Raw genomic sequence first — 13,531 nt, 5'->3', positions numbered from 1 at the left:
AGACCACAGTAAGTAGTACCCACAGTGTTTCACTGCGAAATAGCTGTTACGATCAAATGTTTCTCAACTGTTTCATGTTTAATTTTTTGCTTCTCCATTTGGGGTTTGGATCAAGGTTTGAGCTTCTTGCTTGATCCAAAGCATCAAGGCTCCTGGCATCAAACCACTTAGCCAGGGATTACCTCGCTGATATTCTTTTCTCTAGTTATCTTCTTTTCTGTACAAACCTGCTGGCTACACACTGTTTCAAGTCCGTCTTGAAACACACCACACACAACTTTGACTGTGAATTCTGTGGCCAATCTCTGCCATGTTTACTTTAACGGATGAGAGAGACATTGATAAAAAAAAAAATGTGAACCTCTTCTTTACATTTCGAATTGTTTAGAATTTCATAATTGTTGACTTAAATATAAATCAACGATTGCTGTTGCTCTCAACTGTCGATTGGAGGACTTGTCTCTGTAACAATGATCAGTTTTTACCCCCTGCCCCCCATTGGTCCACAGAACTGCAATAGTACTATATAATCCCTAGGTGGCAGAGTACACCAACATGACATTGCACCTGTGTTGGTCTGCAATCATCCTCACAGGAATGTGTTCATCATCCCCACAGGTTCGTTTGTGTAACCTGGTGGAAAAATGAACGATTTACACCCTGATGTATTATTTAAAGCCAACTCCGTTGTGGAATCGTCATGAAGTCGTAGCAAACGTGGGAGTATAGTTGATTGCCAAGAAATCATATGCTGCTTGATTTTTCTTGGCACCTGCAAAACCTCCGATAGTATATCCTGTGGCTTTGTGGGTGATAATAACATGTTAATGGGATACGGTGTTTTCCTCAGCTGCCCCCAGATCCTCTTGATAACCCTGCACCAGTGTCCCTTTGGGCTCGTCTGTCGTCACATCACCCATCATTCGTGCAGGGGGCTCCAAAGTGTTGCTGTGCACCCGCTCAGGGGTCACAGTGCCACCCTCTTGTTCAGGTTGAATGGGCTTCTCATACCTCCAGTCAGTGATTTCACTGAGCAGTCAGGTGTCCCCTCGCACTGATGCTCGCTCTTTAGTCTCCGCATCGAGGGATCCTTCTGCCACCGAGGAGTAACTCGTGAATGTAGTAGCAGTAGTAGTAGTATAGACCTGGGCTTGGAGGATAGCTCAGGGCTTGTGCCCTTTTCTATCCATCAAGAACGTTTGGGGGAGGAGATGGAGGAGGAGCCCACGGGGAGGATTGGATGCAGCATGTGACCAGATTTATTTGATTTTTTCCATCCTTCATTTAATCTATATTATTATTATTATTATTTCATATATATATATATATATATTTTATATATACCCCCCCCCCCCCGGTCTAAAATTACCAACTGACCTAAAAACAACTAAACTAAATAGAAAATGCAAAAGAGAAAAAAGAAAAAGATATTTATACACGCACGCACGCACGCACGCACGCACACACACACACACACACACACACACACACACATATATATGCACCCTGGATGTCTGAGCAGCGAAGATCGCGGCAGCCCTGAGCCAATCAGCCGGCGAGCGCCGCGCCTCTCCAGTCTTTAATTGGCTGGCGCTCCCGGCCGGTGAGTGCAGCTGATACCGGGAGCCAGCTGGGGCCACAGGGGGAACAGAGACCGAGAGGAGAGGCAGGGACACAGGGGCGAGAGGCAGTGAGGAGCAGCAGCCAGTGATTATCTTCCTGTGTCTGCACCAATCAGGAGCCGCAGCCCATTGAGATTCCCAGGCTGCTCCCAGGAGGAACAAAAAAGAGAGAGAGAGAGACAGAGAGAATCAGAGTCACAGGGAGAAGGGACGGAAGTGCTCTTTTCTTTGGAGCGGCACAGCTCTCCCGTTCTCACATTTTGCTCAGACGTGCTGTGTGAAAAACAGATGGACAAGATGAACCACAGCTCGGCTGAGGCAGAGGCTGAAACCATAGAACCGTTACGTTACCTCAGGTAGGCACCTGCCCGTGTTCATCTCCTGCATCTCTGCCATGCTCCCGCTGCTCATCTGTTCTGTCGCTGCTCTGCTCCATCATCTCTGGCGCGCACTGTTTTGGTTTTGGTTTTGTTCTGCTCTTACACTCTTCACAGTGACACAGGTGGACGGGAACTGCTCTTAAATCAATGCCCTGTCCGGAGAGAGATAGATAGTGGCGGGCAGAATTAGAGCGGGGAGAGGAACATCCAGATCTTCTTGTTGGAACCGGGAGAACTCTTGGTATGAGCGGTCTGTTGGAGTCAGAGCAAAACTTTTAGAGGATAATGTGATCACGACAAGAGAGATGTCAATGATGTACGTCACCCACACTGCTGGTGACGATGAAGATGCCTGCAGCAAGATCTTGGTCCATCCCAGGCAAATCCTACTTTGCCTCGCCAGTCTTGAATTTCCGTATGTCGTTCTCATTCCTCTCCACCAAATCCTCAAATTGCATTACACTTATGAGCTATTATTGAGTTAGGAGGCCATTTAATTTGGCATTACGTGGCCACATATCAAGTCAATAGTCTGATGCTTCAGGATCTCTGTGGATCAGACGGATACTCGGTTCGTTCTGCAGCTGAAGGTGGTTGTGTTTGTGCCCCGTGACTGCCTCTGTCGCACAGAGTGACAGAAAGAGAGATATGCATTATAATGTGTCTGTGTGCGCTGGATGGTGTTTGTGGACACGCATACAGGATTCCGATACTCAGGCGAATCATTTTTCAACCGGTGGTATGGTCACACACAAAGGGCACATGCACATATTGATTACTCTGTTTGGTTCCACTTCAGATTATTATGGTCTGCAGTCCAACCGGGATGCACAGTAGGTAAACAGCGTTCCGCCATCTCAATCAAACATTTGAAACATCAAAAAAAGGCAGCACAGCCAAAAAAAGAAGAGAGAAACAATCTACAGCCAGTTCATTTTTGGGGTTTCCAGTATTTAGAGCAGTATTTGACATATTTCTATGGGTCTGGCTGAGGCTAATTGAAGCCAGAGTTTGGTTCCAACTTTTTCCCCCCACAGAATTAGAATTTGCAGATCTGATGCAGCTGCATGTCCCAAATTGTTAGGACATAAAAAAAAAATCTTCTCATTGATTGCTCAAAACTAAATGTGAATTTGGGCACCGCAGTTAAAGGGTAGTTCAAATGTTTTCATCGTCGTCTGATGAATTACCTCAGGTGATGTCAAATGAGTCAGTCACAGGGTTAAAGCATAAAAGGTTTAGGAAATGATCCAAAAAACAAAAGCACAGCAGGTGAGAAAGGAGTGAGTTCGTCCGTCCTCACCCACTCCTCGTCTCCGCTTGAGGCAATTGGCCGCCACCGGCATCACTCACCCTAATCTGCGACCAAATTGTGGCCTAGGCAGACGCGCAGGTTTGGACAACGGGGAAATGGAGTAGAAAAGCTGATATCTCTAACTAGTGTAGCCTTTTGTGTATCTCTCCTATCATGGTATGATAGCCTGTGAAAAGGGACGCAGACAGCGGCGGACACCAAAACCACTTTGATGTTGATAGTCCGTGCTGTGATGACAAGATTAGTGTGTAAATGCCTGAAAGCTTGTGGCCTTGTTGTTTGTTTCTGTTTTTTTTTTTGTCTCTGCTCAGTCTACTGTAAATGAACACATCCAATTTCAAACTGGATGTGCCTTGTGTAGCCTAGACAGATGTTTTCATCATTTTCCTTTTGATCATTTATAAATATACAGTAAATCTTTCCGTAAGCTCCTGGTTGATGTTACAGAATGTGTGCACGTCTTCGTACAGAACAGTGTGTCTTCGCCGTGACTCATGTATCTGACGTAACCCTCGCACACGCCGTCACTGATGTAACTGCTCTTAGCCCCCGACTCCTGTCTGTTTCACATCAACGCCATGGCAATCAGCGTATGTATATCAAATCTATCCTCAATAATCTCAACCATGTACATAATTGCGCTCTTTGTGCTGCCTGCATTTACATTCTTCTCATGTGCGTCGACGTCGGAGCAGCTATTTGAAATTGAGTGACCGTCTTCGTCAGAAGTCATGTGTGTGCACGTGCACGTATGCAAACATGTTGTATGAACTTGTATATCCGTCACGCTCATAATCAATTCACTGTTTAGATATCCTGTGATAATTCAATCTACAATGATATATAGATACAATATATATATCCATGGTTGTTGCCAATCAATTAAATAGCTGACACGCCGCTGTCATAGCAACCTGTTTATGCAAAAGGTTTGCTTGTTGAGGATTTTAAGAATTAAGGAACATTTGGAGATAATTACTGTCTGGGACTGTAAACTCCATGATTAATGTTAAACAGGGGATATTATTAGCCCAGGACGCAATGCTCCTTCTCGTCTTTGTCTCACTACTACTTGTTCAGTTGTATCCGTCAAATGATGTCCTCCTAAGAGCGGGGAAGACCTGAAACTGTCTGACTGCAAAAGCCTGAATGTTTTCTGAGCCACTCCGGATTTAGAAACTCACAGGTATCTTTTATTTTAAGAGTGACTCGACAAATACTGTAACATCTGCCCGCACAATATCCCACACTTGTTCCAATCTAAGCATTACACTGGATAATACGACGCTCCGTTGGGTGTTGTTTACACACTTCTTTCTGATTTCATTTATTTTCCTCCTTTGCTCTGGCAGTTCGGACTCTTTGGTGCACCTTTCCCCTTTTGCCCACCACACCTGGGGTCTGGGGCCAGTCGCACAGAGTCTTAGACCTGCTGCCAGTGATTCAAGCTGTCTGACTTTACAGCACCTGCTTTGCCTTAATGCCTTTCCTTTCTCGGCAACGTTGCATATTGGGCTTATTGATATTCCTTTACCTTGCCTCGCCTCCCTCCCGTCAGATCCCTGCCACCTGTTCCCATGATGGCAGCTCCATTTCCCAGTGACGGCTCCGGCGTTCGGCATTCATAGGCCAAATGTAATGGCTGGGATAGAGAGGTGGAGATGCACAGCGGGAGAAAGGAGGGGAGAGATGATTTGCTACCAGTGCTTGTCCACAATTTCCCTCCTCCATTTAAATCAGATTAGCCGAAAAGAACTCTCCGTTACGATGTTTGAGTGTTTGAATGAGGACTGGTTTCAAATAAATGGCAGGATCTACGGTGAGTCTGCCATTTCTACTCTTTGCCTCGTAAGTAGCATCGTATCATGGTAAAGTGTGAGATAACGTAATCAAAGATGTAACCAGACAGCTCTCAGCGAAATTTACACTACCACATCCAGGTTCCTTGGGGAACCTAACTCGAGGTAGGCGTTCGATTGTGAGGTTCCAAACCACTGTAATTCAGCGGTCATTAAAGCTGAGCGTCGTCTCTGAGGCTTGACTCTGAGGCTGCACTTCATCGTGCTCCCACTGATGCCCACATGCTGGGGTTAAGTCGGCATTGGTTTAAGAGCACAATCAAAAGATTCGAGTGAAACGCTGGATGCTGCCCACCCTCAATGGTTGCCTTCTTGGCAAGACCGTGTTTGATTTGAGACACTACCCTGTAGTAATTTACACCAGTTAGTATCTATGTCGTGTCTCTTATTTGAGAACTTCCATTCTCACACTCAAAACAGTCAAAAAGTTGAGTGTAAAACGATGCGACGCTTCTCACACTCAACAGTCTCCCTACTGACTCGCGGAAGGGGAGGGACCACCGCCATATTCTTGAATTTGTGGATACGGCGGCTAAGGTAGGATGACACATAAGTAGAATGTGGTATAAGTAAGAAATTAAAATGAATCCCTTTGAGGGGAAACAAAGTTGCAGCCCACTGTGACGTCACCTGTAGGTTTGCGAGCTGCCATTTTGTAGCCTTGAGTTTTGCATTTTGACGAGCTACATGTTGTTGTTTTTTGCAGCGGGACGCAGAATTGGGGCTGGGTTATTAGGGGACTTCAGTTAGCTGACACCCGTAGTGTGACTGGGCCATTGTGCTCATAAGCTTCTGGTTTCAGATCACTTCTTTTTTCCCCGAAGGTATAAAAGTGCTGAAAACTTTCAGTAATGACGGGGGCTTTCATTGGACTCAGTGAAACAGGGCACAGAGTTATTATTAGGAACACACCATTATTTGATTTGGCAGGTCAATTAACTGCCGGTAATCTAACTCTAACTGCTGCTTGAATGTGATATATTTCATATGGTATTTTAGTAATGTGCCAGAGCCACTTTCTGGCTCCATTGTTGACGTTTGTTCCTATTCTTACCAAGATAAATGAAATTGGTGAGGAAAAATGGAGATCATGGCCTTAATTAATTAATTAGACCCACGATAAATGAAAAAAAACATGTTTTTTTTCTTGAAACAGCCTTCTGGATGTCTGACTTTCATTTCAAGTGTTTATTCTTTTTACTCAGAATGTTTACCAAGAAAAAAAAAATCTGATTCACCAAATCAAAGCACGTGTAAATGTATGAGCTTGAATGCAAATGTGGGTTGTGTGGGTTGTGTGTGTGTGTGTGTGTGTGTGTGTGTGTGTGTGCAACTTTACATTCTTAGATGATATTTATACAGTCTTTAATACATTCAGACAGAATGCATTGTCATAATGTGTAAGCCTTTGCTGGATATTTTGTTTACCAAGGTACATTTGGAAAGCTGACAGGTATGAGAGAGCAAAGGAAAGAAAAGAGAGGGGGGATTATAGGAGTGTGTATCTCTATGTGTATGTGTGTAGATGAGGATGGTGGTTGGTATTAGGCAGTTTAAAAAAAGAAGTTTTGTGAATTGTGCCCCTGTCGCCCTTGTGCTTCTGTTACCATTACAATAATGAAGGTGAGATTTGAAGAAGAACCCATGAGATGACCCCTCTGTTATATCTCTAAATGTTCATACATCAGCAGTCTAAAATACAGACACGTGTATGTGTGTATTCTGGTTTAAAAAACTACCAGATGTAGAAGTTTGCTGCAATTAGAGCAAACATACACAATTTATTGTACAGCTCAAGAGAATAATAACAATAATTAACAGTAAAGATGTCACGCCTCTGTAAGCGTCATTAGTGCCCTATACCCAGCATGAGCTCTAGTCTTGTTTTGCATTATTGATTTCAAGTGTGGGCTAGATTTTTGAAGAATTGATTAGTATATTTGTCTACTGGCTTTGTTCCCAAACCGCAGTGTACACGTGCGCAGGCATTTATTTTTGAGTGACATTAACGCGCAGGAATTTATCCGTCAAACCCTGTCTCGAGCACACTGACAGAACAGTCAATCGTGAAGGCTTATGTGGTTTAAAGATTCATTTCTTCTGAGAGTAAAGTGACAGAAGAGGAAGGTCGCTTAAATCATCTGACATTTCTTTTCTCGAATCCTCCTGAGTAGGACAATTTTAGTGTCCACCCATCTCGCCATCTGCCATCAATCCCTCACAGATACCGCCATGAAGTTTTTTTCAGTCCATAATGTTCTCAGGTTTGCTGTTCCCCAATAACATTTCAGGTATAGCTGCCTGGCTACGGACTCTCGATGGACCACTATGAATTATTATTGACGAGGGTGTCATGACCATGGGCTACTTTTTGGTAACTCTGCTCTTTGTTTGTTTGTAATATAGACAAAGGTAAAAGGTGAGGAAGTAGCCTAACTGTCCTGGAAACAAATCTCTGTCGATCAACCTTCCCTGTTTCTTCTTCACTGCTTAGTTTGGACAAATTGTGAGTGAAAATATGCAAACATTTTCAAATGTAAGAATGACAACTGTGAGAGAAACGATTGAATTTGAAACAAGCCTATGTTTTTCCAAAATATGGCCACCGTACACATCAGTTACAAATATATTCTGCAAAAATAATCACATTTTGAAATCCATCCCTTTATCAGTCTCTTTGTGTTACATATCACATAATGAAGCGGAAAGTTTTTAAAATAAAAACTTGTTCCGCCCGTTGTGATCAGCAGGCAGCGTTCATTAGCTCCTTAGTGGGAGCAGAGATTAACTTGCTTGTGATGTTGTTGGCCTACGGGTTCCATATTTTAAAAAAAGCGCTCCAAATATTGCACAGATAATAGTGAAATCTTAGTCACCCCCCTTGTCTTATTCCAAAGCATCTTTCTAGATGGTAAAAGCAAAGCACAAAGTCTTTATTACTTCATTACTAGAGATGTGTTGGTTACATTATAAGTGGTGATGACCCCAAATTTAAGACAGGGAAGGCGACAGTGGGTCAAGTCGTCCAAGCCGTAGGATTCAAGTCTGTTTACCTGCTGGGTTTGAATTTTGCCCCGACACTTTATTCCTCTTCAGACTTGTTGGACATTTTACAGCTTACAGGGTGCTTACCTGAACCTGCCTCATTATTTGCCTCCAGCCCCTCGTCTGTAAGTCTGACTTACACAAGTAAGCGATGACATTTCAGAATGTCGTATCGCTTCAGTAGAGGCGTCAGGGAGGCCTTCTACATGACTTCCTGGGAGATCCCTACATACCGTGATGGCCCTGGGGTCTCCGGACATCTCCAAAGCAAGTCGGTAAGGGCAGACTCTCAGACTTTCTATCTCCTCGTTGCCATGGAGAAGCTGATGAAGTTGATGCTGAATCCGGAAAACCGAGGTCTTGGAGCAGAAGTATTTATTTACCGAGCTCAGAGGAGACTTCTGAATGGGATCACAGGTGAACGGTGACAGAGACGTCCATGAACCTCCCCGTCCCCGTCTGACGTACTCGACCCTGTCAGGCCACGTGTTGTTACCTCATCTCAGTGTCTCCGCGTCTATCGCCATAGAAACTCTCTGTCTCTGTCTGAATAAAGTCGGCGCCACGGGGCATCCCATAAGGCGCCCGAGCTGAAGATTAAACCTTCCCTCTTAAGCACGTCAACAGGCAGCACAGAACATTCCCCAACACTCGCCTCTCGGTCGAGCAGCAACTTGAGATCATTATAAAAGAGTCAACGCAGAGTATCTTCAGTGGAGTCAGGTTACCATTTCTACAGTATAAAAACATTACCGGACTCATGTAATGCGATGCGACTCATCGCAAGCCTTTTTGTTTTTACCGGTAGACATATTTTTTCTTAAATGGTGGACAACAAGTTCTCCACCTCGAATTTCTTCCTTCCCTTCTTTCTTTCTTCACATGACCCCTGTGGGTGACTTGTGGACAGCGGTCAGAGCTTCCCTGAGGAATGCAGCGAGAAGCGGGACTGTTCTCATGGTGATTCCCGCTGGCAACTGGCCTCTCGTCGTCTCTACTGAAGAGAGAGATGCAGAGAGAGACCAAGAAGGATGGGAAGAAAAAATGAATAACAGTTGGGGATCGGTAAACCTGATAATAGGATCGCGCCCTCACTTTTTTGTCAGCTATTGCCACTTGTCACTCACGTTACTTTCTCACCAGCTGCCATAGAAACCACCGAGGCCTCCTTGCCACAGCGATGGATTTTGCCGGCGCGACTGAGAAAAAGATGATCGGGCGATCTTTTTGTCCAAGCCCTGTAACGGAACACGGCACAACTCGAGCTCTGTATGGGCTAATTGAACGAGTTTTCATCACGTTTTTTTTTGCACCCTGGCGTGAGAGCGCGCGCGCGCTTGTGATGAAACTGTGCTCTCCGCGTTCTTGCTGTTTAGCAGTTCCAGCGGTACGTGATTGAAAAGGAAATTGAATTGGCAGAAGGAGAGAGGGAGCGACACAAGAAGCGGACTGTGAAAAGCGAGGAGTTGACATGTGATATGAATTCTAACGGGGCTGATGTATTTCTTTCTGTAAAAGTGCATTTGCGTGTCTGTGTGAGTGTGTGTCCTCTCCAGCTGTGTGTGTGTACGGGCGTGCGTTTGCGAGTGTGTGCCACTGCTCGCAGCCAGGAATGCTCTCCCGGTTTTCAGTAATTGGGTTCACCGTCTTGCTCTGTTGAGTCCTGATTATGGCTCAGTTTTGTTTACCCCTCGGAGGAACACCGTCGCAGAATTCTGATTATGTAAATGACTCATCTTTTCTTTTATATGGCCGTGTTGTTGTTTACCGTGTCCTCCCTGTTCTCTGACGGATTGTAGAAACAGAACTGAAGTGTGCCTTCAGAAAGTCGAGATTATACTAAAAAATGACTTTGCCTCGTGTGTTGATTGTATATCGTACATGATAGCTCACAGGAAACTCTATCGTTTGTTTGGAAGGGTTGGTTGCGATTCAGAATTATTTCACTGGAATTATTATGTTTGTCCGGCACTTAATAACAGATATATTACGCGTTTTTAGTTTTGTCCTTGCCTAGCAACGGCTCTGAGCCCTGGCTCAGGTGTATTTTTTTTTTTTCAGTCCTTTCCTGGCATCTATAATGAGACATTCAGGAGCGGTGCTGGACAGTTCTTTTTCTCCCGGATACTTTGATGGATAGGTGCTACGGCCAGACTCCCCGGTGGCTCCTGAGCCAGCGGGTTAACGGCGGTGCCGAGGGAGCGGCGCAGCGGGGAAGACGGCAAACCCGGTGAGGCAGACAGAGGAATCAACCGACAATCAACTAAATGTTTAGCGGGAGATAGAGCAGATCAAGACCCTGGGGAGGAGAGGACGGGTGGGAGAGAAAAGGATGATGGGAAAAGGCACTGAATGATGGACGGGAGTTGTCGCTTAGCCTTTTATTTTTCCGAGATATGCTTCAAAAAATACACCCCTTTGTTTTTTAGGGCTCACATCTATCTACCTCGTCTTCCTCTGGCAGCCAGGGATGTGGTTTCTACGCTTGCAGTGTCTGATAATTGTTGCCATGATATCAAGACATTCCTAGTCTTACCTCTCATCAGGAGAGTGGATGGTCGCTGTAATGGACCGTGATCTGGTGGCATATCAAGGAATCCCTGACATGGAGCTTTGATAGAGGAGCCTGAACTTCGTTCACACTGGATGTGTAACATCCTTTAGTTTCAGTCCTGCTCACTGATCCCTGGGCACTTCAAACCTAACACACACACATATGTGCATACATAAACATGAGCATACATTAACACATTAATGCATACGATTTCCACCCACTCCCACACTGATTAACCAGCCTCTTACTTACCATACTCCTATTCATCCTAACAAATTCTAACTGCGTCTGCACCTGAATCAACATCCATTGCATGTATTCCGTAGATGGTCTGTTCTGCTTCCTCACTCCTCTCTGACGTTGACTTTTTTTGGACCATTCATATGTTGAAGCTAAAACCCTTTGGCCCCCGGGTTTGTCTCTTCATGTGTTTAATGTTCTCTGGGGGATTGGCATACATTTGGCATCAAATGTAGAATGCTTTGCATTTTTCAGTTTTATTTGAACTGGCGTGTTTGTGTGAGTAAACTCTACCAACCCTCAACATACCAGGTCGGCTCTCTGTTGCCATACGTTGCCTTTATTGTCGTTCAGCTGGTAGATGAAGGAAAAATGATCTTTGATCGTTTGATAATATTTGATAACTGAATGATGACTTTTGTACTCAGCCACGCTATCTTTTAAATTCTTTAAACACAATATCAATTTATCGTCTGAGAATTAAAAAGATTGAGTGGTTGAGTACAAAAGTTATCATTCAATCAAATATATATATATATATAGATGTAGTAGTTATGCAAAAAGGGTACAGCAGTAGCAGAATGGAGGTGAGCGTTCAGTCGCCACCATTACTGGGAGGCGTTGAAGAGTCTTGTGCCCTGGGGAACAAATGAGTAATTCGGCCTGTCAGTGGAGCAGGACTGAGACAGTCTGCTACTGAACGTCCTCCTCCGCCTTGTGGAGGTGCTGTGCCAGTGGGTGGTGGGCATTGTCCACGAAAAGACTGCACTTTGTATAGAGTCCTTCACTCTGCTCTTGTCATGAGCGAGTCCAGCACCACGGCAACCACAGCCAGCCTGTCCAGACGAATAACATCCCTCTATGATCAACCGCTGAAATTTACATGTAATATCGACCCTGTCCCCAACTAATATTATCCAAACCTTTAAGCAATGAATACTTATCGCCTCAGATTCACCGTGGCTCATCAACCACTCCTCTGCTGCTGCTGCCGGGCTGCAGCTATCGAAACAGTGCTTAATGCCATCTAAAGTATCCCCCGTATCCCATTCTTTCACTCTTTAGAATGATGATAATAACCAATAATGTCCTCCATGACACACTCATGACAATAGCCAGTGATACCAGAGATAATGGTTGTGTTTGAGGCTGGTATTGCCTCACACACAACCTAGTGTTATGTGCTGACGTGGTGGACTCCAAGCAGACCAGAAAAGCAGTATAATATACACCAGTCTGTGACTCTGAGTCAAATGGAGCACTCTGGGGAAACGGTCACGCTGTCCAAATCAATTGGACCACCCACAATGCCAGAAGCAGGACCTGCGCAGATCACTCCAACACGGTTTGGACGGATGGAAATATAAATAAACATAATACACGCTGCTCTCAGGATGAAATGCAAACTCACAATGACCACCAATCACCAAGCCACTCACATCAGCCAACAGGGGGAGGAGGCTGATTAACTCGCACCATTCACACTGATACCTGAGACAATCATGAAATTTACATCAAACAGACCCCAGTGGACACTCGCATAGTCCGCATGCGTGAGTATGCGAGGGTCCGCCAGGGTGTGTCTGGTGTAAATTTCATCATTAGAGTCCAACAGCTGCCAGATGGTTATACTGGAACAAACCAGTGGGAGTCGATGGGGGTGTCTGAGTAGGCAGCAGTGACAGAAAGCCCGTGATGCGTGAAGGTTCCTCCTGCATGTCACACGTCTGCATTGTACCTCCTTCTCCCCCTGCTGCTGTTGCTCTTTAACTTCCTAATCGTCTTGGAGGGAGGCGAGGAGGATGGGCTACACTTGCAGAATACACACGGGCACCACGTTTAAGGACTTACACGCGCACGCGGGCACACAGGAATCCACCGCTTCTCACACATTGACGCCCCGCTGGGCTCCCAGGGCCGCGCAGCTTGTGTGACATTCTGTTCCTAATGTATGGGAAATGCCACATGTGCATACATTACAGCCAAGCATGTCAGCGCAAAAGCCTTTGGTAGCCCGAGGCTTCAGCTGCACAGACACACACGCACACACACGCACACACACACACACACACACACACACACAGACCTTTAACAGACAAACCCGCCCGTCAGTGAGGGATGTCGCCAAGGGCGAGTCTGAAGCTGGGGCTGGAGTTTGAGCGGCAGCTTGGATTTAATATGCATTTTTGAAGTCGCGAGGCTGTCACACGTGTCGGGTGAATGTGTGTCACGAACACAACGCCATGCCACGGGGAAAGTCTAATTGCTTTGGGGGAGGGCGGGGGAAACACTAGAGAAGATTTCCATGTCTCCGCGATTGACATACACGGCTCTCATCCTCTGGAGCTGGAAGTGAGTCTCTCCTGGTTTGGTCAGGTTTATTGCGGCGTCTGCCTTGCTGCTCTGCCCTCATTAGAGCATTATTCTTTTCAACTCTCCCACCAACATCGTTGTTTTGTTCAAAGCTTCCCTGGAGAATACTCTCTTCATCATCATCATCTCTGCGTTAAGCGGTG

General features: G+C 45.3%; 1 protein-coding gene across 1 annotated transcript in view; it reads left to right on the top strand.

The window, feature by feature from the left end:
• The first annotated feature begins 1,512 nt into the window (after window positions 1–1,512).
• Window positions 1,513–13,531, top strand: part of yjefn3 (YjeF N-terminal domain containing 3) — a 33,977-nt gene continuing 21,958 nt past the window's right edge. Inside the window, exon 1 of the mRNA XM_035647410.2 lies at window positions 1,513–1,978. Within this exon, the coding sequence (XP_035503303.2) occupies window positions 1,911–1,978 (68 nt within the window). The 5' untranslated portion in view covers window positions 1,513–1,910. The remainder of the gene's footprint in view (window positions 1,979–13,531) is intronic.

The sequence above is a fragment of the Scophthalmus maximus genome, chromosome 13 (genome assembly GCF_022379125.1).
Source record: "Scophthalmus maximus strain ysfricsl-2021 chromosome 13, ASM2237912v1, whole genome shotgun sequence".
Taxonomy (NCBI): Eukaryota; Metazoa; Chordata; class Actinopteri; order Pleuronectiformes; family Scophthalmidae; genus Scophthalmus; species Scophthalmus maximus.
Note: the sequence above shows the minus strand (reverse complement) of the source record. Positions and strands in the feature narration are given on the sequence as shown.